Here is a 26,673-nt window from a genome sequence, read left to right on the forward strand (position 1 = left end):
TCAAACACTGGGACAAACTGCGCAGCCGTTCGAGGTCCCGCCTCTCGGTGCTGAGTCCTCCCAGTAGCTGCTCACGCCGCTGAGACTTGTGGGAATTGTAGTTCTACTGAACTGATGCCACCCTCTTCCGGGTTTTGCCGGCAGTGCAGCCATTTGTGTGTGTGTGTTTGAGTCAATGTGTGTATGTGTGTGTATATGTGTGGTGTGTGGGCGCCGGCTGTGGCCCGGCTTCCTGGCTGGGCTCAGTCTGCACGGAGCGACCAGTTTGATGCTGACTCGAGGTGGAGGCCAAACTTGCACCACTTGAGTCATGTCGGATATGCTTCAGGATCGGGGCAGGACGCTGTGAGCCCAAATTTGCTCTGACGCTGAGTCGTGCGCTGCTCAGGCCGGGCCGGGCCCACAGCCCTGCCCACACTGCGGGATAGCCAACACCCAGGTTGGTAGGAGCTAAGAGGACGCTGATAGTGCTCGGTGTGCGCATGCGCAAGGTCTGGGCTGGAAGCTGGACGCGGCTATGTCAGAGAATGGGGGTTCCGGCGTCTGAGTTCGGACTTCTGTGGGTGGCGGAGGTCTGTGGAGACCAAACTGCAGTGACTGTGCAGTGCGCGCATGCGCGGATGGTGGGGCGAATAGTGGGACTTGTTTGGGACCGAATATGTCCAATAGCATGGAAGACAGTGCACAGACATAGTTATGGGGGAGTTACTTAGACGAGGTGTTCTCGCCCCGGAAAGACAACATGGCGGGGCCTCTGAGGTAAGGAGAATTCAGGTCTACGTGGCACAGTAGGGGTTACCTTACTGGTTTTGGAGGAAGGAGGGAGCTTCGAAGCCATCTAGTTGAGTTGTCTCTGCTTGTAGTCAGGGTGCCTGCCTCTTGATTCTTGCCTGTCTCGGGGAGCGAGCAGAGTGTCTCGTGTTTCCTGGAGGGGGTGTGTGACCTTGATGTGGGGAGGATGGGCCTACTTAGTCTACTGAGTCTATTATAAGCTGTGACTCCTATCGCTCCTAATAACTGGACTAGTCTGGTGGTCGTCGGTCTGAATGCAGGACCAGCTTTGACAGTAGGGAGAGACGCTGGTGCAGAGGTGGGTGTGACCTGAGCAATTTCCCAGCCGCCTTCTAAAGTACGGAGAAGCCCCCTCCTGCGGTGCCTATTTCGTGGCGAGCCTTCGAGTGCCCGCATTCTTTTTCCTAGAGACCGGGGCTGCGCCACTGTCCTGTACTCTTGAGCTAGTGTTCGTGTCGGAAGCACCAACCAACATTCTGGGAATGTGGTGCTAGGACCTCTGGCAGAGACTGGTCTTGCAAATCTGGGGGTATCCTGCTTGTTGGAGATAATATGTAGCTTTTGTTCCCAGATCAGGCATGATGACAACCAACCAAAGAAACAGTGACACCCCGGTTTAGCCTGGTGAGCCAGGGGGGGTTGTTGTTGTTCCTTACAGAAGTATGGGTGAGGGCTTGCTTACAGGAGCATGGATGACTCGGCCACTGAAACGCCCATGGGGGATGACTCAGGAGCGCTGCCTCTCTGCCTCTTCCCCAGCCATTGCTATGTCCTCTAGAACCTTGAGGAATGGTGCGTGCGTGCGTGCGTGTGTGTGTGTGTGTGTGTGTGAAACTCAGAGTTTCCGCTTCTGGGATTTTTAAGTTTAGTTTACTTCCTGAGTCATAGCCTCCCACCTCTGTCTAGGAGGGAGCATTTCGATTGGGAGAAAATGGGTACAGGAGAGCAGGCTGGAGTTCCCCGTTCTTGCCCTAAGACAGGCAATATTGCTTGAGTAAATCAATCCTTTAGACAGCCAAGTACTGGACTGAGAGGGTCCCAGGGCCTAGCAGAGGGTTCCAGGTAGAATGTGCCCTTGTTAGGTGCCAGAGTTAGAGGATATTGACCTGAATCCTGGCTCCCTTGTAGAATAATGCAGGCTTCTAAAGTGCTCAGGTTGGGTAGAGACTCCAGCTTGGAGGAGGGATCTGCACCCCTAGGGACTTTCTCACATCAGCTGCCTTCTGGGGGGAGGTGGATGGCACGCAGAGTTGGTATTGCTGGGACCTTTGCTTTGGACTCTATTCTGCCTTCAAGCAACAGAATGCTTAGGTTTGTAGGAGGGTAGGGTAGAGGATGGGGAAGGACCAGGTCCTGTGGGAGCAACTGTAGCACAGGCTTGAGAACCCCAGGGAGCCAAGCGCTGGGGTGCGAGGCGTGGCTCTAGAGCTGTGTGCTCAGATTTAGGTAATCCTGTATTTTAACTGCAGTTCTACAGGCATGCAGAGCTGGTGCCTGCAGGGCCGTTGTGGCAGCTGTGACTTGAGGCATAAGGGGATTCAGGTTCCTATAAGAACCCGACCGGGGTGGAACTCGGGTGGTTAGGGGCTTGCCTAGCATGGACAAAGCCCTGCTTCCATCTCTAGCAGTTCATAAACCAGGTCTGGTGGCACATATCTGTAAACTCAGCACTCGGGAGGATGGTGAGTTTGAGGCTAGTCTAAACTACTTGAGACCCTGCCTCAAAAAACCAAGGAATCAAAACCGAAACAAAGCAAAAAAAAGAACCCGAGAGTGGCAAAGAGCCCAGGGCCTGAATACAAATCCTGGGTGGGATCTGCTGGGGTAAAAGGGGTGTGCCACTGTGCCCTGTAGACATGGATTTTATAGACACAGTGCTGGAGTCTTTGTAGAGCTCGATGTGATCACAACGAGTTGATGCCCAAGTCTGGGGAAAGACAGGGTCTTCCTGGGACTCAGGTGCCCAGGAACGAGTTAGAACGGGAATTTACGGGAATTTAGGAGGTTGAGAGAAGTGGGTGGGGCTCCCCATTAGTGCTAGGGTAGTGAAAAAGACAAGAGTGCTGGCTGGCATGTGCCTTAGGCACAGACTGGAGCATGCTTCGAATCCTGGGTTCCATCCTCAGTGCTGCATAAACCAGCATGGGGGTTCAGTGCGGTTGAGTGCCTAGTTGGGATTGGCCAGGTGCTGCCCTGGTTTCAGAATCCATGACATCCAATTGGCACAAAGACAGCCAAGCTTCAGGGATACAGGTGCTGGTGCTGTTTCTGCCAGAGCTCCCCCACCCCCATCCTGCATAGGCTATTGAAGCTTTAGGCCCAGAGCCCTCCAGATCAATGGAGGAATCAGGTTCAGTCTAGAAATGAGGGTCTGAGGGTTTGGCTAAGAATCTGAGCCAGATTCAGGTTAGATGGTGGAGGGAGGGACTGGGGTCCTGCCTGGATAGGAAGGCGGAGACTCTGGAAGGTTGCTGAAAGATCTGACCTGGCCAATGAAAGGGCTGTGGTGAAGTCAGTTCCTGGGAAGGCTGGGCTGCATCCCAAGCTTCGTCCATGTGGTCAGTGGTTATGGTTCCCGACCCTGGAAAGACTGGGATTGTGTCCTGAGCTTTGTCCGTGTTCTCAGTGGCTATGGTTCCTGACCCTGGAAAGACTGGGATTGTGTCCTGAGCTTCGTCCGTGTCCTCAGTGACTGTGGTTCCTGGCCCTAGGAAGAGCTAGGGGCTTGTGGTTGCACACTCAGGGCAGTCAAGTACATAATATAAAGGAGTTCTTTGTGTGCTGGGTGTTCGTGAGGCTCCCAGGGACCAGTGAAGGTCCACACTGGAGCTGTACATTTTGGTAGTGGGCAGAAGGCCATGTCTGAGCATGAGGTAGTCTTACAGGGTGGAGGGAATGAAGGAACAAATTGAAGCTATGAGGATTTAGCTTGGAGGAGGAACTGAGGAATTCTTGGTTAATGCCAAGTTGGGGCTTTAACTTCTAGAAGGGGCAGGCTGGGTTGGAGGTTGGCGGTGCAGGCTGTGCTCAATAGCATTTGTTTGTGCAGCTTGGCACCTGGCTACACTTGGAGGAGACCATGGAACAGCAAGATGAAGAGTCCCTGGAGTCTCCACAGGCCTGTGTGGAGGTGAGTGCAGCCACCTTTCCCTGGTAGCCTCAGCTCAGTCCTGCCTGGCCCTACAGCCTGAGCCTTGCAATCAATTCTCTTTGCAGTATTTTAAGGAATTTGGTCCCTCATGGGCAACACACTTTTTTAAAAGATTAGCCAGCGTGCATATGTGCACATGTACACTGTGCCTACAGATGCATGTGCAGAGGCCAGAAGGCACTGGTGTTCTCTGTTACTCTTTACCTGTTCTTTTGAGAGAGGGCCTTTCTCTGAACCTAGGGATGTTGAGAGTTTCTTCCAGATTGAAGTGTTCCTCTGAGAGGGAGGGTTCAGTAAATAAAATGTCACCGGCTAACAAAGTGGAAACTTGTGAGGGCCGGGAGGGCTCCTTCCCTGGCCAGAATGGAAGCAAACCCCACCTGTCACAGAGTCGACTGTGAGAGGCAGGCTGAAGAGGAGAGCCTTTGGGCCTGCCGAGCTGCCTGCCAGCTGTGCAGAGAGCTCCGGGATGTAGCTGCTATGCCGGTAATCCCAGAACAAACTCACTGCTTCGCCAAGGTGGACTTTGGTACATTTGTTACTTTGGTATGCACGGGTTCCCTTTCTGGCATGAATATGTGTATGTTTCATCTCCTTAGGAAAAGTCTGTCATACGTCAAGAGCTAGCGTTTCTCCAGATAGGCTGGACGCCAGTAAGTCCTAGTGATTCTCTGCTCTCTGCCCCTCGGAGCTGGGTGACAGGTGTGCAGGGGACACCTGGCTTGTTATGTGAATTCTGGCACCTGAACTTTTTACTGTTGAGCTCTTTCTAGCTCCGTACCCTTTTAAAGTTTAAAGATTATTTTTATTTACCTCTTTTAAAAGTCTATGTGCATGGGTGTTTTGCCTGCATGTATATCGTATATCTATGCACTACATGCTTGCCTGGTGCCTAGGGAGGCCAGAAGAGGACATTGTGATCCCCTGGAACTGGAGTTAGAGAAGGTTGTGAGCTACAATGTAAGTGCTGGGAATTGAACCCAGGTCCTCCAAAACAGCAGCAAGTGCTTTTAACTGCTAAACTGTCTCTCTAGCCCATATTTATCTGTTTTTAACATTCATTTGTATGTGTCTGTATGTGAATATATGTGTGTAGGTGTCCGCAGAACCAGAAGAGTGCATCAAACCCCTGGAACTTGAGTTACAGGAGGCTCTGTGCTGCCTCTTGTGGGTATGGGGCGCTACACTCAAGTCCTTTCTAAGAGCAGGGAGTGCTTTTAACTTCTGGTCCATCTCTCCAACCACCATCTTTTTAAAAACTATTTTAAGGCAGGACAGTGTCTCATGTGTTGAGGGCTGGCCTGGAACTCACATATAGCTAAGGAAGACCTTTCTTCAACTACTTACGATCCTCTCTTCACTTCCTGGGGTTAAATGTGAGCCACCATGAAAAGAGTGTTTTTCACTTTTCCCAATACTAAGGAGAATACATAAGGTCCTGTATTTATTTAGAATTAAATATCCTAACCTATTAAATGCCTCATTTAAAATTATATAGAACCTATATTAAATTCTTTAAGTAACTCATTCTGCAATGCCTTGAAATAGTGTCTAAGACATTATTGTGTGAATTATTCTCAGCCTGACAATCTTTTCCCTATTAACATGTGTCTTAGGGTTTCTGTTGCTATGAAGAGACACAATGACCATGACAACTCTTATAAAAGAAAACATTTAATTGAGGTGGCAGCTTACAGTTCAGAAGTTCTGTCCATTGATGCCATGGTAAGGAATGTGGCGATGTGTAGGTAGACATGGTGGCTGGCTACATCCTGATCAGAAGGCAACAGGAAGTGGAATGTCAATGGGCGTGGCTTGAGCATATATGAGACCTCAAAGCCTGCCTCCACAGTGATGCACTTCCTCCAGCAAGGCAACACCTCCTAATAGTGCCATTCTTTTGGATCTATGGGGGCCACTTACATTCAAACTAGCACAACACGTTACCAGGATAAGCAGAACTTTTGAACCACACTATATTCTGGCTAATCACTAAGGTCCCTGTAGACTTCAACCAGTCAGCTCAGGAGAAACTCATCTTTAATTCCTAAGCCACGTATTTATTGTTCAAACAGTTTAGTGATAACTTTAAGTGCCTTCTAGATATTATGACAATAAAAAATTTCATACATGTACAGGTATAAAAGTCTTAAATATGAAAGGTTCTTAGTGATGCATTCATCACCCAGAGTCATAGCTGAAGGACTTCCTCTAACCTGTGGACTAGCTCAGCTTTCTTTCCCTTTTCCATGCCTGTGTCACCTCCAAGTTCTTTGCCTTCTTTTGTGTCTCTCTTTCCTACAAATACGCTGAAATCCAATACGCTATTATTTTTATTATGTTTTTATTGAGAACTTTATACACACACACTACCATTTCGATTATACTCACCTCCCAGTGCTCCTCTTACGTCTCCTAGATTCACCATCGCATCCCCGTCTTTCCCACCTCTCTGTCCTGTTTGTTTTTTAAATAATCCACCGAGCCCAGTTTGTGCTGACCATATACTTTGAGTGTGGCGCTATCCACGGGACTATGGTGAACCTATCATAAACTAGATCGTTAAAGAAAACTAACTTTCCCTCCAATAGAAGATGCTATATCAGCAGTTTCTCAGGCAGGAGAAGTGGCTCAGGAGCCAGTCCCCGCCCTCCGTGGCTTGATGTGCAGGTCTCATGCACGCAACAACAACTGCTGTGGTACATGCGTGCAGCGATTCTGTCTTGTTCAGAGGACAGTGTTTTGTTCTGGCCCACTGACCTGTGGCTCCTACAGCGTTTCCACCTCCTCAGCAGTTGTTCCTGAGATGGTGCAGTACTGAGCGTGGCACAGACTTACTCTCTGCACGTGGGTCAGTTCTGAGCTCCTGTGTCAGTCCTTGCACTGTGCAAAACAAAGAAACCCGAAGGTCTTTGTGGAGGTCTGAGAGCTGCAGGGAGCTGTGGCATAGAGATTCGGATTTAGAGGGCAGTTTGTTGGGATACCCATTCAGCAATTGGAGTAATAGGTTCACCTCTGGGGTGTGCGGGCTCCACAGCCACAGCCTGTGAGCCACGTTTACAGTGCTAGGCATGCATTTCCTCCGTGAGAGTGGGCCTTAACTCTGGCAGAAAAGCAGTTGGCTAGCTCTATTATATCCATGCCATTCTTGTACCTGTAGGCATAAAACCCAGGTCTGCATATGTACAAGTATTTTGTGTTAATTATTCCCTCCCTGCTTCTCTTTCCTCCCCTCCCATTCGTCTCTACTTAAACTTCCCTTCATTTATTCTCCTCTAAGGAATTGGGGTACAGCACACAGGTGATATAAAGGACAAAGGAGAGGAAGCTTCATTTTGAAAAATTGATTTCAATTTTGAGATTATAATATCATTACATCATTTTCTCCACCCTCAAACCCACCCATATACCTCTCTTTAATCTCTTGCAAATTTATGGCCTCTTTTCCATTAATTGTTGTTACATGTTTTTATTATATGTGAATGTGTATATGTGTGTGTGTATATATATATATATATATATATATATATATATATAATATTTTTCTACATATAACCTGCTCAATTTGTATAATGCTACTTGCCAGTTAAATTTCCCCAGTTTATATGCCCTAGAACCTCCAAGTTCCCTACCGCTGGGGCAGAATCACGAACAAATGGCTAGGAGGTGCCCCCAAAACTGTCTAGAATTTCAGCCAGTGCTCTGACTGCTGAGTCATCTCTCTAGCTCCAACTGTGTGTGTGGTGGTTTGAAATAAAATGGCCCCCAAAGGGAGTGACACTATTAGGAGGTGTGGCCTGTTGGAGGAAGTGTGTCACTGTGGAGGTAGGTCTGGAGTTTCGGTCTCATTTATGTTCAAGCCATGCCCTGTTCAAGACAGACCACTTCCTGTTGTCTGTGGATCAGATGTAAGAACTTCCAGCCCCTTCTCTAGCACTGTGTCTGGCCTGTATGGCTGCCCTGCTTCCCACCATGACGATAATGGACTAAACCTCTAAATTGTAAGTGAGCCACAACACGTAAATGCTTTCGTTTGGTCTTGGTGTCTTTTCACAGCAATAGAAACCCAAACTGTGATAGTGTTTATTCCTATCAATAGTTCCTTTATTGTCTGTCTTTTTAAAAGGATCATTTGTGTACATATCGAGTTTGGGTCATGTGTGCGTGTGTGCCTCTGCATCAGATGTCCTTTGTCATTCTCGTTCTCGTTCCTTTGAAACAGGCATGTTCCCTCAACCCGTGGCTTGCATTTTGTTGGCTAGGCTTGGAGACAGAGGTTCCAGCAATTCTCCTGGCTCTCTCCAGCTCTGAGCAGGACGTAGACATTTATGGTACAGCCTGGGTTTTGACATGGGTGCTGGGATCCAAACTCTAGTCTTCTTCATCACAGGCCCATCTTCCAGCCCTCTGTTGTTGGTGCTCTTAGACATAAGCAGGGTCTCATAAACCATGCTGGTCTGTAACCAGCTGTGTTGCAGAGTAAGCCCTTGAACTTCTTGATCCTTTTGCCTCCTAAGTGCTGGGTGACAGTCACGTACCACCATCCCTGGCTTAATTTTGAAGTTAATTTGTTACTTTGTCTTGCCTGGGAGCTAGCCTCCAGCAACACAGGGCTCGAAGGGAAATCCATGGAGTCGACATACTGTGACTGTTTTATCTGAGGGGTAAGGGAAAAGACACTTACACACTCTCTTGATGGTTTCCTTCTTTGTTCTCCTGTATTCTCTTTCTATATTCTGTCTGCTTATTTTTCTTCTACAGCTTATGTACCCCAACAATATCTCTCAGGCAATATAGAAATTACAATGTGGTTACATCAGTTTTTCAGGCAAAGGATTATAATGAATATAGGTGCAAATATATTTTTTTATCTCCCTTACATGATTAAAACAAAGTCATCCCAAGAACCCACATATATTTACATCTAAGTAACTTGTTATACATTAACAGTGTGAGCAAGCAGAGTATTTTTCTCAGCCATTTCTTTTACTGGCAGGCTGCATATCGTGGTTATTAAGAATCACTTCGTTACTTATACTGAAAGGTAATCTTAAAGGAACCACAAACCTAATATATTGAAAACAATCAGTTAGCGCTACTCTAAATATTCAGGGTTCATGTCCATTCATCAGTTGATGGAGGAGGGTCATCTTTCTATCTCTTGATTTCATTGGTTAAGCAATAAAGAAACTGCTTGGCCCTCATAGGTTAAAACATAGGTGGGTGGAGTAAACAGAACAGAATGCTGGGAGAAAGAAGCTGAGTCAAGGAGTCGCCATGATTCTCCCACTCCAGGTAGACGCAGGTTAAGATCATTCCTGGTAAGCCAGCTCGTGGGCTACACAGATTACTAGAAATGGGTTAGATCAATATGTAAGAGCTAGCCAATAAGAGGCTGGAACTAATGGGGCCAGGCAGTGTTTAAAAGAATACAGTTTCCGTGTAATTATTTCAGCTAGAGCTAGCCATGTGGGTGGCCGGGTGCTGGGGACGCAGCCCCGCCGCTCCAATTTCAACAATCAGTAGTTTCTTATATCAGGAGATTGAGCACAGAAATGGGCACAAGGAATTAGTCATCATCTTTGCTCACCCACCAATCCTAGCAAGGAAAGTATGTCAGCTAATAACAGTTGGGCTGCTTTGTGTTTCTGGCCCTAACCTAATGAATCTGTAGCTCAGCTATGTGAACTTTATATTGTTTTCTAGGGTCTTTCACCTCAGAGGCTATTATCGAAACATTTAATCTAACCCAAAGTTACTTTCAGGCTTTGTTTGAGCTGTATTGCACACAGAAACTTGTGAATGCATCTTTCAACATTAAAAGAATTTGAGCCAGCCTGACGCCTGGGACTCATTGGTTTTCCTTAGTCATTAACCTGACCTGCAATTTATGGAGATCCTTAGGTGAAACTCATGAGCCTGAGCTGTGTGACATTTCCTTGCCTATATTTTTAATCATCAGGACTCTATTTAAACTAACATTATTTTTATCTGTTAGACAGTACAACTTCAGAGGAGGTCATCTTCATAATAATTAACAAGTAAAAATGCCCAATAGAATGGGATGTTTCCATGAGATAAACACTACATTACAGGCAGTGGGAATCTCCCCACACCCATGTACACCTTGCCAGATAGCAGAGAAAGATAGCAGTGACAAACACATAAAGGCACAGCAGAAGCAAAAGACATTCTGGAATCTGTGGTCTCGGGACCGTGCTGATCCAAAATTCACCCATCAGGGATTCACCTCCTGGTGGACTGACACCCCAAACTACAGTTGCCACCTTCCGCTCCTTTGACATGGCTCTGAATTGCTTCTGGTTTGGTTCATGCTAGGGTCTGCATTGCCTGCTTACTGCTGAGTGATTCAGGAGTTTTGGCAGGGGACAGGACAGGACAGGACAGAGCTCATGTGGAGGGAGCAGAGATTGGCAGTTGGATGCAGGTCAGATCCTGTTGACCCACCATGGGGGTTCCAGGCTCAGCTTTATTCTCTGATGGGTCCCCTTTGTCTCATCTGCTTGGTTTCTCAGAACTTTGTTCTACCCCAAGAGATGATCATCGAAGTGGAGGGAGAAGATGCTGGGTCACTGGACGTCATGCCCCAGGTGAGTTGGGCAAGGCCATTCCTTTACCTGGAGAGAGTGTGTGTGGCAGTGAGTGGTAGCGGCGAGGTCAAGGGAGCTGGGGCAAGGTCAGAGCGGGAGAGAATGAAAACAAGGTTGGGCGGGCTGGTGAGAACTGGGTGAGGCCTTTGGTGTGCATTCATGAGGGCCCACGTGCCATCCCACCTTTCTAGAAAACTGGGCATTGAATGCTTGTAATCCCAGCACTGGGGAGGTGGAGGCAGAAGGACCCCTGGGCTCGCCAGCCAGTAGGTCTAGCCATAGTGGTGAGCGCCAGGTTCAATAGAGACCCCATCTCAAAAAAATCAGATTGAGAACAATCGAGAAAGAGTTGACCCAGGGTTCACACATACGTGCACCCTCCACACACAAGAGTGAGCAGCTTTTCCAAGAAACTTGGGTAAGGGAAGGGTTCAAAGTGCAGAGCTGCATGGATTCTGCAGGTTGAGGGGTTGAGATGCGAAAGAATTAGACTTGAGGCGGGGCATGGAGCTCAGTGGTGGTGTTTGTTGGCATGCATGAGGCCCAAAGTTCAATCCCCAGTGCCGCAGGACGGGAAGAAGACTGGGCTCTGCTCACTGGTGGCTCTGAGAAGGATTTAGTGGGGAAGAAGAAATGGAGCGCCAGGAAGCAGGAGCTGAACTGCAGAGTACAAAGCATTCTCTTCTCAGAGAGGCCTACCTCAGTTGGTCTGGTCTCGGCATAAACAGACTCCTGCATGGAGGAGGATCCAGGGCTCTCTCAGGCAGAACACTACAACCATTCCTGCCTGTGAGTGGTCAGAAGAGAGGGAGGCTGGGACTGTAGTGTAAAGATGCTTGACAAGAGTGGAGAAGGCAAGGGGCTGGGAAGATGGTTCAGTGGGAAAGGGCACTTGTATGCAAGCCTGGACACCCAAGTTCAAATCTCCAGCGCCACTGTAAAGGTTGTAGGGCAGAGATAGGTGGATCCCAAAAACTTCCTAACCAGCCCGCCCACCCAAAACAGTGAGCTTCAGGTTCAACGAATGACCCTGTTGAGGAATGAGGCGAGCATGATCAAGGCAGATATTAAATGTGTCAGTTCTAATCCACTAATCTATTTCAACAAGTGGACCAGTGGCATCAATGCAGAAATCGGACCACAAAATGCCCTGGGGGAAAAAAGCTGCAGAAGCAGCTGCAACTTTAAAGCTAACAGTCACTCTCCCTGTGGTCATCCTTGCTGCTGCCCCGGTGGCCAGCTGCTGTGTTGTACAAATTGTGACACTAGCGTCTCCACTACTGGGTGTGTGCTGTGCTCAAGGAAGCCAGGGGAGGATGTAAAGTGTCTCCTTCAATCACCCTCTGCCAACAGGATGTCTCAGTTGAACCCAGAACCCATGTGCTGCTGTCTGTGTACTAGGGTTGCAGGTGGCCGCCACACCTGCCACACGTCTACATGGGTCTGGGCATCTGAGCCCTGAGCCACACGCTGGTGCAGTGAGCATTTTATCCACTGAGCGTCTCCAGCCACACGGCTACTGCTTAAGAGATGAATTTTAGCCTTCTCTGGTCACCACCTTGTGGATTTATTTGATCCTCTCATCATACTTATTTGTTCATTTTTTGACATTTTTTTGAGGTGGTGTGTGTGTGAACACCATAGTTGACTATGTGGAGGTCTGAGGATAATTTGTAAGAGTCAGCTTCACCTTCTACCATGTGGAATTTATAGGACAAAGTCAGGCTGTCAAGCTTAGCAGCAAGCGTCCTTTTTTTAGACAAGGTCTTTATACATTCATCATCATATCTAGCCGGCACCAAGCCTCTTTACCTGCTAAACCCACCTGCCAGCCTTTACTTGATATTTGCACGTGTTTTAGACAACAGGGTGTGTAGATATTAGAAGGAAGCCTGGATTAGAGACTTAAAGACCCTTCAAGGTGAGAGTTCAACCCAACTGGCAGTTAGCAGCTTGCATTTCTGAAGCCTGTTTTGTGCTAATCGTTCAAAACCTTTGAGACTCTGGTGAAATTGACGAGCCTAAGAAAAATGCACAGAGACAGCATGTGCATGCAGTTTCTTGTGATCCCGGTCTCATGTCCTATTTGTGGACCTGGTCCCCAAAACTGTCTGGTCAGTTTACAGAGCTGTTGGTGAAGACATTTGATTGTGTGGTATTCTGTTTTTGTCACTAGGAGGGGTCAGCAGCAGCACTTTCTTTTTGGGTCAAAATTGCTGCCCCGTAGACTTGGTAGAGCTTCCGACTTGTTAGAGCTTCTGACCTGTTTAAAGTCGTCAATCCATGAGTCGTTCTTTATGTTTTTATCTATTATCACTGGTGCTGCCAGGGAGTGAATATAGGGTGTGTTAGGAATATTTCCTAATGCGAGCTCTCTGCCCGCTCAAAGTCCCAATCAAGCCAAATCAAAACAACCCAAACTAAGAAATATCCAGGTTTAATGGGATTCTGTGCTCTCGGGTTTCCCAGAGAATATGACCGCCAGGAGGAAAGGAAAGGGACAACTTGTTCCTCTTTTGGGAGTTCATTTAAATACTCGGTGGAAGTGGTCCTGACCTCAGGGGTCAGGACGTGGCAGGCTGGGATTTGGAGTCCAGACCAATATAGCTCTCCAGCCTGGGGGCTGAGGGCTACGCTCTTAACTTAACAGGATGCTTATGTGCAAGGTGAGTGCTTTGCTATGAAACACACCCCAACCCCTCACTGGGGGATTCTAGTCAGGGGCTCTACCACTGAGCCACACCCCAGCCCCTCACTGGGGGATCCTAGGCAGGGGCTCTACCACTGAGCCACACCCCCAGCTCTTTCCTCTCTTCCACCTTAAAGTTTCTTCTGTATTTTGAATTCCATTTAGAAATTGCCTTCATATTTTCCAAAACCAAACAACAGTAACTTTTTTGTTTTGTTTTGTTTTTATGTCAATGGCCAGAGACCTTTTGGGTTCATGGGTCATACAGTCTCCTTGTTAGTTAGTCTCTGCTGCTATGTATAAATAAATCAGTCACCTGAAATATAGAAGCCGCAGGGAGTAGCTACATTATAATAAACTCACAGTAATAAAATCAGGCAATGGGCCAGACTTGCCTGACAACTGATTTTGCTATGATGAAACACAGACCTCAGTGATCCGCAGTAGTACAGCTTAGCAGAGCACAGGGTTACGAGGCAAAGAGACTTGGGTTTGTGTGTGTGTGTGTGTGTGTGTGTGTGTGTGTGTGTGTGTGTGTGCGTGTGCGTGTGCACGTGCACGTGCAAGAACAAAACCTCTGGCCACAGCATGTCTGGGGGTTAGAGGACAGTTCCTGGGAGTCTTCTCTTCTCCCCTGTGGGCCCCAACGTTGTCAGACTTGATGGTGAGTGCCTTTCCCCTCTGACCCATGTCACCAGACCCAGCAATCTACCTGCCAGGATATTTGCCAGGCTGCGGCCAAGTGACCTAGCCTTGAATATGCAGCATGACAGAAACAAAGCTCTGCCCTAGGGTGGAAGGCTAGAGCGAGCCTGAGACTGTTCCTCTGAGCTCAGCACACCTATGTGGCACACGCAGGCTCCTGCTTCTCTGTCCTATACAGACACATGATGGTACCAAATGAAAAAAAAAACTAGGGACTGGAGACATAGTTATAATTATGAGCACTGACTCTCTTCCAGAAAACCTAGGTTCAATTCCCAGCACCCACATGTCAGCTCACAAGCGTCAGTAAAACCAATCCCAGGGCATCTGATGCCCTCTTCCTGACTCTGCAGACAGGATACACATATGGTGTGCATAAATGCTGTCTGATGCCCCCTCTCTGCCTCTGCAGGCACTGTACATACATGATGCACATGAATACTAGCAGGCATGACATCCAGTGGCATAAAATAATAAACTGAATAAAATAAATAACTTTAAACTTAAAAAAAATTATATTTTATTTATGTGAGAGTTTTGTCTGCATATGTGTGTACTACATGTGTTCCTCTTAGCTATAGAGGTCAAAAGAGGATGTTGGATTCTCTGGAACTAGAGTTACAGATGTTTGTGAGCCACCATCTGGGTACTGGGATTTGAACCCAGGTCCTTTGCAGCAGCAAAACGTGCTCTTGACCATTGACCTCTCCAGCAGCCCTAAAATAACTTCCTTAAATGTTGGGGAAATGGCTTAGTAGTGGAGTACTTGCCTATCATGTGTGAGGGTTTGGGTTCAGTCCCTACACTGAGATGGATGGATGGATGGATGGATGGATGGATGGATGGATGGATGGATGGATGGATGGAGAGAATTTGTATGCATCTTGTTCGATGTTCCTCTCTGAGCTTCTTCTGACCTCGGTTGGGATGCTTTGGATGCGGATATTCTAAGGATAATTGTCCTAGAGTTAAAGCATCTGTCCATGAACACTGGAAAACAAACAAACTAAACTATGCCCAGCTAAGCAGGAGTGTGTGTGCTGTTCCAGGAAAGTACAGACTTCAAGATTGTGACTGTGGACCTCACTGAGGATGAACAGAGCACCTGGCACAATCCCCAGAGAACGCCAGAGAGAAGTGTGATCCTTGAGGGCCACAGGGACCTGTGGGGTGAGTATATAACTGGCTCCAAAAAGGGCTGTCTACTGATGCTTTCCCTTCCCATTAAGAAGGTGAGGGGCTCATCAACCAGGTTACTGGTTTTTCATTTGTTTCTGTGGTGAGCTCATGAACACACTGTAGCATGCAGGTAAAGGCCAGAGGGCAACCTACAGCACTGGCTCCCTGGCCGAGCACCTCAGGAGTCTTCCCTGATGTTCTTTGAGATGCTGCTGAGGAAATTGATTCTGGTATTCTCAAGCCAAACCTGGTCCCGGTGCTCCTGCATGTTGATTCTTTCTGCAGTCCTGGGAAACTCTTGGGGTGTTCTCTAGCTGATAGTGCACCCCTGTGCTACCTTGTGGGAGTATTAGGGAGTGCTAGTGATCTGGAGATGCTGGGGGAGGGAACCCCAGGGCCTGGGGAACATGAGAACACTTGAAATTTGGTTGTATTTGGAAGCCTGGGGACACTTGAAAACCTGGATGTGCTGGGGGCTGGCACTCTGGGTACTTGGAGCTCTGAGGGCATTGGCAGACTGACCATCAGTCATTTGGAAACCTGGTTTAGAAAACATTGATAATTCATATCCTCTTTAGCCTTGTAGAACTTAACTCAGGTGACCCCACTCCACCCTGGGAATGCAAATTTATATAAAGTAAAATTTATTAGCTGGGCAGTGGTGGTCATGCCTTTAATCCCAGCTGTTGGGAAGCAGAGGCAGGCAGATCTCAGTGAATTCATGGCCAGTTTGGTTTACAGAGTGAGTTCCACAATAGCCAAGGCTACAAGAGAAACCCTGTCTTGAATAAGCAAAACAACAACAATACTTATATATACAAATACACACACATGCGCGCGCGCGCACACACACACACACACACACACACACACACACACACACACACACAGACACACACGTAAAATTTTTGGTTTGAGCTTCTTCCGACTTCACAGATTCTAAAGGCCAAACTCTGCGACCAAAGTTGGCAGTGATTTTCTTTTGTCTCTAGCCTGAATACCCAAAGTCCAGTATCTTTCACCAGTTTTCCAAACCACACAGTTTCCTAATTAAAGCAAGGTAAAGAATATAAAGAATTTACCAATGTATCTGTCCACTTTTCATGTGACTTTTCTGGGGAGATGAGCAGAAATGTTTATCCACCCTAGATTGTGCTCCAACAGACGAGCACATCCAAGTCCAGTGTCTTAGTTAGGGTTTCTGTTGCTGTGAAGAAGCTCCATGACCACGACAACTTTTCTCTTTTTTCCTTTTTCTTTTCTCTTTTTGGCTTTTTGAGATAAGATTTCTCTGTAACTTTGGGGCCTGTCCTGGAACTTGCTTTGTAGACTGTCTGACCTCGAACTCCCAGAGATCCATCCCCTGTCTCTGACTCCTGAGTGCTAGGATTGAAGGAATGCACCACCACTACTACAGCAGCTTTTATAAAGGAAAACATTCAATTTTGGCTGGCTTAGAGTTTAGACATTCAGTCTTTTACCTTCATGATGGGAAACATCGCAGTGTGTAGGCAGATGTGGTGCTAGAGAAGGAGCTGAGAGTTCTACATCTTGATCCATAGGCAACAGAAGACTGTTTGCCATACTGTGTAACATGAAGATTTTGTAGCATGAATGGGGCCTGCTTGTTGGGGTTTCTGTCCCACCCAGTTCCCCACAGCTGGCAAGCCCCAAAGAAAATCACACAGAGATCTCTATAAGTTATAAAGCTGATTGGCCCATTAGGTCAGGCTACTTATTAGCTCTTGTACATATTAACCCATTATTCTCATCTATGTTAGCCATGTGGCTCAGTACCTTTTTCAGCTGGCAGGTCACATCTTGCTTCTTCGGTGTCTGGACAGGAGTGGGAATAATCAACTTCCTCCTTCCCAGAATTCTCCTGTTCTCATTGTATCATTTCTATTTCCTGCCTGGCCAATCAGAGTTTATTTAAAACATGATTGACAGATTACAGACAATTCTCCCACACCAATACTGGGAGTAACTTGAACATATAAGACTTCAAAGTTCACCTCTGTGGTGACACACTTCCTCCAACAAGGCCATACCTACTCCAACAAAGCCACGACTTCTAATAGTGCAACTCCCTACGGGAGAAACATTCAAACATGTGAGTCTAATAGTGGTTCCTATTCAAACCACCACATCCCACTCTCTGATCATCATAGGCTTGTAGCCATAACAATGTGGAAATGCATTCAGCCCAACTGCTATATCTTAAATGTAATTCCCTGTAAAATTGAAATAAAAAAGCGGAACACATACTTCCAACATATAATGACACAGGACTGTTGCATGGAGGCCACTTGTTTGTTCCTGACTGCTCAGCCTCCCGAAATAATCACACAGAAACTATATTAATTAAATCACTGCTTGGTCCATTAGCTCTAGCTTCTTATTGGCTAACTTTTACATATAAATTTAACCAATTTCCATTAATCTGTGTATTGCCACGTGGTTGTGTTTTACTGTCTAAAGTTCTCGCATCTGTCTTTGGCAGGGCTACATGACTTCTCTCTGACTCTGCCCTTCTTTTTCCCAGCATTCAGTTTAGTTTTTCCTGCCTACTTGTGTTCCCCAATAGCTCTGCTAGAGGCCCAAAGCAGTTCCTTTATTAATCAATGGTAATTATAGCATACAGAGGGAAATCCCACATCACAGAATCTAAATTATTCTGTTAAAATGTAGTGAAGGGAGCATAGTGAGGAAATACTGGACCAAAACCAGCTGGGCAAACTTCAAACTTTGCATTTCTATGTCTGTTGTCAAAGTGCTTTTCAGATCTCCAGCCCCTTTCAATTTGTTGACTGCAGCACACTTCTTTCTCTTGGACTGGTTCCACTTTCTGTTAGAAACTTTTTTCGGCAGGCATCCTACAACTCTGGATCTCTAACATCTTGGGGTCTCTGTACAGTTCAGGCATCTTATAGCTCTGGATCTCTGACATCATGGGGTCTCCATGCAGTTCAGGTTTCATCTTCACAGCTTCCCATAGTGACCTTCCTGGGCCTCCATTCAGGGACACCCCGACACATGCCTGGCCTCAGCAGCTTTCTGTCCTTAGCTCTAAAGCCAGAATCATGTGGCTGAAGCTGCCAAGTTCTGCTGCTTGGTGGGACTGGAACATTGTCATTCCTTTTCACATGACCACGTCCAGGTTGGCAACTGCTGAGTTTTCTGGATTAATTACAGGAAGAGGGGTTAATAAACGGCAAATAGACCATCAAAGCTGCACCCAGCATGGAGAAAATTTACAAAAGCCCAGGCACCACTAAGGGGTTCCCACTTCCCTGTAACTTCTCTTCAGGATACATCTAGCTGGGTAGAAGGAGGTGGTGACTGTATTCTAAGTAGGGGTCTAGTGATCTTCCCACCTCTTTGGTTTGAAATAATGTTGCCAGCTCACTACCAGCACCATAGATCCCCACTATCAGTGAATCTTGTTTCATTACTGTGATAACAGATCAAGGTGTTCTGGAAGTTATCACAGCTCTTGTTCCTGATGGTGGACTGTTGTGCTGTGCCCAGAGGGAGTGGTTCCATTACACCAGTTAAGAACCAGGCACATGGAGAACATTACATGTGCAGAAAGTCTGTTTCCAAAGCCCATTGGTAGTTGCTGCTTTCCTTGTCTTATGGACCATGTGTGAGCATGTTTTCCATGTGAGTTCATCATGTAATACATCAGTCACTCATATTCTATATAAACTTCTAGTCTCTGGTGGTGTCACAGGAATCCAGGGTCTGTACTCTGTTGCAGTACCTGCACCATCTGGAACCACAATAGGGCAAGGGTCTGGGGAGTAAAGAACACACAGAGACGGGTCATTCTTGAAGCAAGACTGCCCATTTTATTATGTCCCCAGGCAGCTTATATAGTGTTATCCTTGATTAGTGGCCACACCCTAGCTCTGGGGATTTTCTACTGCAAGCCCTCTAGAAACCACTTCCTTGCTTTCAGGAACTCTTGAGGGTCCTGTGCTCAGAGCAGCTGCAAGCATAGAAAAACAAGTTGTTTACCTCCAGCAGGCAAAAGGTCATAGAAAGTTCAGGGTCTGAGGGTCTGCAGCTCCTACCACTGTATCAGGTGTTTGGAGAACTGGGATAAAAGTGACCAATACAGGTGTCTTGTTTTATTCTCTTCCAGACTTGCCAGCTGTGCATGGGATAGAAGAAACCACCTCAAAGCAGACTGTCTTTGATGAAGAAACATCCCATGGAGTGAAGACAGAGGGGTTGGCAAGAGAAGATCCTTGGCTCTCTTCCTGTGAAGAAGTGTGTGCTTCCAAGGAGCAGCTGGAAAAGAAACAAGAAAAGCAAGAGGAAGCAGCCTTTACCCAAGGGAGAGCTGGCACTCCTGGAATGGTCTGCAGGAGTGATGAATTTGGCAGGATTTCGTTCCCCTTGATGCCAGTCAGAAACCATTTCCATAAACAGGCAGCACATGTTAAAAAGTTACATGGTGACACTGTTGCAAACAGTCTTCAGAAGGTTTGTGATGGTGCAGATCTTTCCAAAGAGGAAAATTATGGAAACGTCTCTCCAAGCTTTCATTTCACTCAGTTTACAAGAACCCCAAAAGGAGATAAAGTCTATGAATTGAATGGTCGTGTTCCATCTTTTGGCCGTGGCACACCCCTAAATCTACAGGAAAAGGTTTGTGTAGAAGGTAAAACCTTAGGCTTTAAAGGGCGCGGACAAGTTTTGAGCCATAACGTATCCTTAAATGAACAACAGAGGATTCTTGAGGGCCAGGAAAAATGTAGTAAAACAGCCCCGAGTCCATCTCTTCCTCAGAACATGAGAAACTGCTCTGACGAGAAACGTTTTGAATGTAAGTATTGTGGCAAGTCCTTCAGCTGGAGTTCACATCTCATTGCCCACCAAAGAACTCATACGGGGGAGAAGCCCTACAAATGCAACCTGTGTGGGAAGCTCTTCACCCGGAGCTCACACGTTGTTTCCCATCAGAGAATCCATACTGGAGAGAAACCATACAGATGCAATCTGTGTGGGAAATCTTTTACCCAGAGGTATGTTCTTGTGGTGCATCAAAGAACTCATACTGGTGAGCGGCCTTATGAGTGCAACCAGTGTGGGAAGTCTTTCAGGCAAAGCTACAAACTTATTGCACATCAAAGAACTCATACCGGAGAGAAGCCCTATGAATGCACTCAGTGTGGGAAATCATTCATCCAGAGTTATAAACTCATCGCACATCAGAAAATCCATTCTGGAGAAAAGCCCTATGAATGCAGTCACTGTGGGAAGTCCTTCAGCCAAAGCTATAAGCTTGTCGCACATCAGAGGACCCACACGGGAGAAAAGCCTTTTGAGTGCAATTACTGTGGGAAGTCGTTCAGCTGGAGCTCTCAGCTGGTGTCCCATCAGAGAACACACACGGGAGAGAAACCTTATGAGTGTAGTGATTGTGGGAAATCTTTCAACCGCAGCTCACATCTTGTCATGCATCAGAGGACTCACACTGGAGAAAAGCCGTATCAGTGTAAGCAGTGTGGGAAGTCCTTCAGTCAGAGCTATGTTCTGGTCGTTCATCAGCGGACACACACCGGGGAGAAGCCTTACGAGTGCAGCCAGTGTGGGAAGACCTTCAGGCAGAGCTCCTGCTTCACTCAGCACCAGCGAACCCACACCGGAGAGAAGCCTTACGAGTGTAACCAGTGCGGGAAGACCTTCAGCCTGAGCGCTCGGCTTATCGTCCACCAGCGAACTCACACCGGCGAGAAACCGTACAAGTGCAGCCAGTGTGGCAAAGCGTTTATTAGCAGTTCTAAGCGCAGTAGGCACCAGGCCACTCACAGCGATGAGTCTTCTAAGTCCTGACTAGGTGGGAGCCCGAGTTCGAGTCCACTCCTCTCAGTCCAGCCCTCTCTGTTGTACCCGGGGAAGAAGGCACACAGGCCCTTTGGATACCCCTGTGTTGCTGGTAGCGAGGAGTAAGGCCTTTCGTCTGACAGGCGAGGGTAAGAGGCCCCTGGAGAAGAGAAGCTGTGACACCAGCCGAGGTGCTTTCTAGCACAGCTCTGTGCGGCAGCATCCTTAAACTGGTCTCAGAAGGAGGAGGCTACCTACTGCCTGGCAGAAGTGGCTTCCCACAGCACTCGAGAAGGCAGAATCTAGACCCAGAGGAGGTGAATTTAGATCAAGTATCGTAAGCTTAGTTCATATGCCCTCTTGTTTGAGAGTCCTGGGCTGGGCCCTGAGACACAGCTTCTTTCTTGTAAAGCTGACACTCTGTAAGTTTAGCTCAGAAGGTGTTCTAAAACTCCCTGACTTCAGAAGGTAGCCACTGTGAGGAAGCTGTCCCATCTTCCTGTATCTTGCCCTTTTTGCCCTTTGTGCTACTGGCTCACTGAGCCATGTCCTCCCACCTCGTATCTCCTCCCAGAATCCCCATGCCTGTTTACTGCAGGCAGATGTGCTTTTCAGTCCCTCGTTTATGCAGGCTTGACCAGTCAGGCTCCAGTCATAGCCCAGCTGTAAATCTCACTCTGTGTACCCTCCGGTCATGTGGCAGGAGCTGCTTTTCTATCGCAAGAAGCTTTGCTCTTCTGCCACCCTATCTAGTCATTCCTTTCGATCTAGTGACAGCATGGGAGCCACTGACTCAGAGTTACAAGTGGCCATTGAGTTTTCAGGGCCCTAGTCCTCTGAGCTAAGCTCATCTGAGCTAAGAAATAGGCTCCCTTGCTCTCAAAGCTCCCCACAGCATTGCCATGTATGCTGACCATAAGCTGTGTAGTTTAGGAAATTTACAAGCAGAATCAGGCTTGGACCAGCATGGAAGTAGAAACCCAAAACTCATCTCTAGTGAGACTGAGTCAAGATGATTGTGAATTCAAGAGCAGCCTGCACTATGTAGCAAGACTATCTCAAAGAAGAAAAACAAACTTGCCCTGTGTGTGCTTCTGCAAACAATAAATTTTGCTACTTTTTCCGTAAAGTAAATGATCAGTTCTGAATTTCAGATAAACTAAATCTAAAATTGATGGCTGTTCCCAAAAAGACTGAAATGCTGACTGGTGGGTGTGCTGTGGAGACTTATAGGTTGTGGTTTTTATAACTTAATATTGGAAAACAATATTTGACTGTCAACCTACACAATTTTCCCGATTGTTAGTTTGTAATCTGCTTTGTACACTTCTGTTACAGTGAATATTTTCTATTACTAAGGTAAAATTACTGATATGAAATGAAATACTTGACAAGAGTATAGAAAATCTCTGGAACTGCCTTCAAAAATATTTGTGTATAGGTTGAAGTTGAGAAGGGATCATGGATTTATTTATTTGATACTGTTGCTTATGTTGTCATCTTTTGGAGATGCATGTTGTACTATAACAAATGGTACAAAGAATAAAAAATGATCAGAAGCAACAAAAACAAAACAGATCTCTCTTGTTTGAGCATTTAAAGAATGGCTAACCAAATGCCCCGGGGGCTTAGGGTTTCCATTGAGCTCCACCTGAGCCAGTCACTCCCTAGGGTTCAGACTCTGGGATGCTCCAGATGAAAGTCTTGCACTGGCGAGGAGAATTTCCTCTAGCAAGCATCCTGTTTGAGGACTGAGGGCCTGGGTAATGCAGGTAGGCTTGTCTACTTATGTTTCCATGGAATGTTAAGGAACATTCCCAATGATGTTGCTGGCCCCTCCCATGGTATTGTGCCCCTGGGTATCCTGTAATAGTTTTCAGAGGGAATGGGGGCTGGGGAGATGGCTCAGTGAGGAGGAGCACTTGCTATTCTTGCTGGATTCAGTTCTCAGCAGCCACATTGTGCCTCACAACCATCCATAACCGCAGTTTTAGGGGGCCAGCACCCTTTTCTGACCTCCCTGGGCACCAGGTACACACATGGTGAACAGACTTACATGCGAGCAAAACACAGACATAAAAAATAAATCCAGGAATGAATTTTTCAGGTAGATACCACTTGAGGTGTTTTCCTCTTGTTTATTCATTATTTATTTATTGTTATAATTGCATGTGCCTTTGTGCACATGAGTTATAGGGCAACTTCATTTTTTGTTTTTGTTTTCTCAAGACAAAGGTTTCTCTGTGTGGCCTTGGCTGTCCTTGAACTTGCTCTGTAGACAAGGCTGACCTCAAAATCAGAGATCCACCTGCCTCTGCTTTCCTAGTGCTGGATTAAATGTGTGTACTACCACCTCCCAAGAACAACTAACTTAATCTCAAAGGGAGTTGGTTTTCTTTCCATCATACTCATTCTGGAGATCAAACTCAGGCCATTGAGCTTTGTGGCAAGTACCTTTACCAAAATGAACTGTCAAAGTGACCCTTGGTTTCTAAAGATTTGCTGTGTCTATCCTGATCTTTGTCTATAAATGACAAATTTTAACCCTATAAATTGTGTGCCTGAATCCTTAATCTCAGAAAAGTATTATTTATTTATTTTCTGAGAAAGGGTTTCTCTGTGTAGTTCTGGCCGTTCTGGAACTCTCTATGTAGACCAGACTGGCCTCAAATTCAGAGACCAGCCTGCCTCTGCCTCCCAAGTGCTAGGATTAAAGGCGTGTACTCACATACCTGGCTTAATTTTTTAAAGCTGTATTCTATGTGTAAGTTTTGCTCACAGGAATGTCTGTGCATTGTGTATTCCTGGTACCTATGGAAGTCAGGAGAGCACCACATACCCTGAAACTGGCATTACAGATGGTAGTGATCTGCCATCTGCTGGCTGGGAACTGAACCCAGGTCCTCTGCAAGAATGATTATTCCTAATTGCTGAGCCATGTTTTCAGACCCACAGACAGTTATAAGACAGGGTTTGTCGTGCATGCCACGGCGTGAGTGTGTGGGTTCTCGCAGGTCTGTGAAATGAAGACTCAGACACACATTGAGAATGAACTTAGCCCTGCGGTTGTAGGGAGCTCAGTCTAAGTGAACTGAAACACTTTCCCTTCACCTCCCGGTGATGTGTTCTTTTCAATCTTCTCTAAGCAAGCTTCTGCTACAGGGTCGTCTCAGGAAAGTCTTGCCATGGCCTCGATAAAGTCATGGGTATCCAGATTGTCGGTCTTACTCTAAGAATATTTAAACTCTCGAAAGTAAAATTTAAGAATATACCAGAAAAGCCGGGCGGTGGTGGTGCACGCCTTTAATCCCAGCACTCGGGAGGCAGAGGCAAGCGGATCTCTGGGAGTTCGAGGCCAGCCTGGTCTACAAGAGCTAGTACCGGGACAGGCACCAAAGCTACAGAGAAACCCTGTCTCAAAAAACAAAAACAAAAAAAAACAAACAAAAAAAAACAAACAAAAAAAAACTAGAAAAGGTTGTCTTTGATTTAGTCTAAAAGAGAGATTATATTTATCATGCTTAATGTTTAATATTCCTTGCCATGCTTTAGGAGGGTGGAAGGCACCTGCCAATTTCCACAAATTAGTCTGAAGTGAAGTGCCAAGTTGCAGGAGAGGACTTGCTATTCCAACTCCATGCCGTTGGATAGGTTCATTAACAGAAGCGCTAATTTCCACAGGTCCATTCAAATTATACCATTTCCATCTTAGCAGATGCATTTCCTTGAGCAGAGCAAAAAGGGCTCCAGAGCATGATGTCTCCTTGGGAGACGTTAATAAACACCTGAGGCTTCTCACTCTGACACTGTTGCCAATGCGCCCAGTCAGATTCCTTCTTGGCAACCCACATCTCACAGAATGGTAGACATATGGAACTAGGAACATTAATCTCCCACCTTTAAAACCAGATGCTTGAAGCATATAAAACTTGCTATGGTAATCTCGGGTAGTATTACTATGAATAGCCATACTTGAGAGGTTATATTTAGGCACTGTACTCCATTTCCCATGCAATAGGAATTCCTTGTACTCCCACAGTGTAATTGTCAATAACTCTACCCTCCTCCGTTGGCTGAGAAGGACCTCTGTTGTCATATGGACTAGGTAGCCATGAAGATTGATTAACCACTACAGGAATATCCTTATCTCCCAAACTCACTGCTGTGTTAATTGGAGGTTTAGGCATGAAAGCCCAATATGTATAGTTTGTCCCCGTTACCTGTCTAATTACCATGAATAGTATAACAAGGAACAGATCTGTAGCATTTGGATTTCGGAGTCATCTGCTTCCCTTGCCACACAAACTCCCCAGGTTATTAGGTCACTGCTTGCTCCAAAGGCCTGTTGTTTCCCAGAGGCATCTCAGCAGCTGAAGCATGGGAGAGAGTCCTCTTGGTTGTGCTCGATTCTTATCAGATTTGATGGGATCAAAAATCTTCTTTTCCTGTGGAAATGGAAGCATTAACTTGTGTAGGGTTAGCCCAGCCCATTAGGGGGCGAGTTCGCCTCGGGTTAATGGTTACATATAAATCTGGCGGGCGTGAGCCCCGCTGCTCTCTCTCTCTCTCTCTCTTTTTTTTTTTATCTCCTGCTCATCGCTGGATCTCTGGTGTTGTAAGCTATCCCTTCATTAAAATTTGCTGTTTCATATTAAGCTAGCCTGGTTATTACTCCTCTTACAGTTTGGTGCCCCCATGAGGCTTTTCGGATACCCGCCCCGAATCAGAGCCTCCTGGGTGGTGACCGCTGGGAGCCAGCGCCCCCCCACCCCTACTCCAGAGGCCTCTCCCTCCACGCAGATTGTACCTTCTCAGCACTTCTCTTTGCCGGTCCGCTCTGCCCGACTACAGCGGCAGAAGCAGCTGACTTGATTTTTCCTGGTGCTTGCTAGAAAGTCGGCAAACGGGACACCTGAAGGGTGACTCAGCGGATAGCTGAATTGGCCCGGCACAAGTCTGTGCGCCCCTCCCTGCCCGACAGTGGTGCAAGTGCCTCTGTATTCAGTCTCTCCCCCCCCCAGCACCTAGCAGTAAACAGCGTGATCAGTACACACAACGCCACTTGGTGCTCGCGGCTGCTCTGCGTCCCCTCCCGGCGGGTGGCTTAGTTTGGCCTTGGCTCTGCCCCGTTTCCTGGTCCTCCCCCCTGCTGCTTACAGTTAACTTTCACTTTTGGGTTTTGAGTAGACTTTTCAGACCAGCTCAGACTCCTGCCACGTGAACTCACGTGTGCTTTGCCACCACAACCATCTTCTGGCATTACAAACGGTCATGACAGGTAAAAAATTTTCCTTTATAAATAAAAATAAATACAGATTTGATTGAAAATGTCTGAAAACGTTACCATTCATGACTTTAACAGCCTTTTTGATTGTACCATGTGGGAGATTTTACAAGAGGTGTCTGTCACCCCACATCTATGGATCTTTCTGGGATTCGTAGTTTTCCTTGGTACTATATGGTTTGATAATACAAAATATGATAAAGTCTTTACGAGACGAATCCAGAATTCTTAAGGCAGAGGTTGAATGCTTAAAAACAATTGAGAATGACAACAATCTTCTTAAGAATCAGTTTGAAGTTCTCCAGGAAGAGAACAGATCAACTGAGCAAAATTTAGAAAAGGTACAGGCTGATATTACCGAGAAATTCATTACTATGGAAGAGGGAACAGCTGATTTGGATCGTAAGCTTCAGTCCCTTTCTGT

General features: G+C 46.6%; 1 protein-coding gene across 2 annotated transcripts; it reads left to right on the forward strand.

The window, feature by feature from the left end:
• Positions 1-174: 174 nt before the first annotated feature.
• Znf180 (zinc finger protein 180) lies at positions 175-22,523 on the forward strand. 2 transcript variants are annotated; one of them, XM_026777590.1, is made up of 5 exons: positions 175-439; positions 3,842-3,922; positions 10,480-10,554; positions 14,998-15,118; positions 19,278-22,523. In XM_026777590.1, the coding sequence occupies exons 2-5, from the start codon at positions 3,872-3,874 to the stop codon at positions 20,972-20,974; spliced, it is 1,944 nt and encodes a 647-aa protein (XP_026633391.1). In that variant the 5' UTR covers positions 175-439; positions 3,842-3,871; the 3' UTR covers positions 20,975-22,523. The 2 variants fall into 2 exon arrangements, with proteins under 2 accessions (XP_026633391.1, XP_013210312.1); XM_013354858.2 differs by lacking the exon at positions 175-439 and adding an exon at positions 547-759.
• The last annotated feature ends 4,150 nt before the right edge of the window (positions 22,524-26,673 follow it).

This window comes from Microtus ochrogaster, unplaced genomic scaffold (assembly GCF_000317375.1).
Source record: "Microtus ochrogaster isolate Prairie Vole_2 unplaced genomic scaffold, MicOch1.0 UNK74, whole genome shotgun sequence".
NCBI classification, from domain to species: domain Eukaryota; kingdom Metazoa; phylum Chordata; class Mammalia; order Rodentia; family Cricetidae; genus Microtus; species Microtus ochrogaster.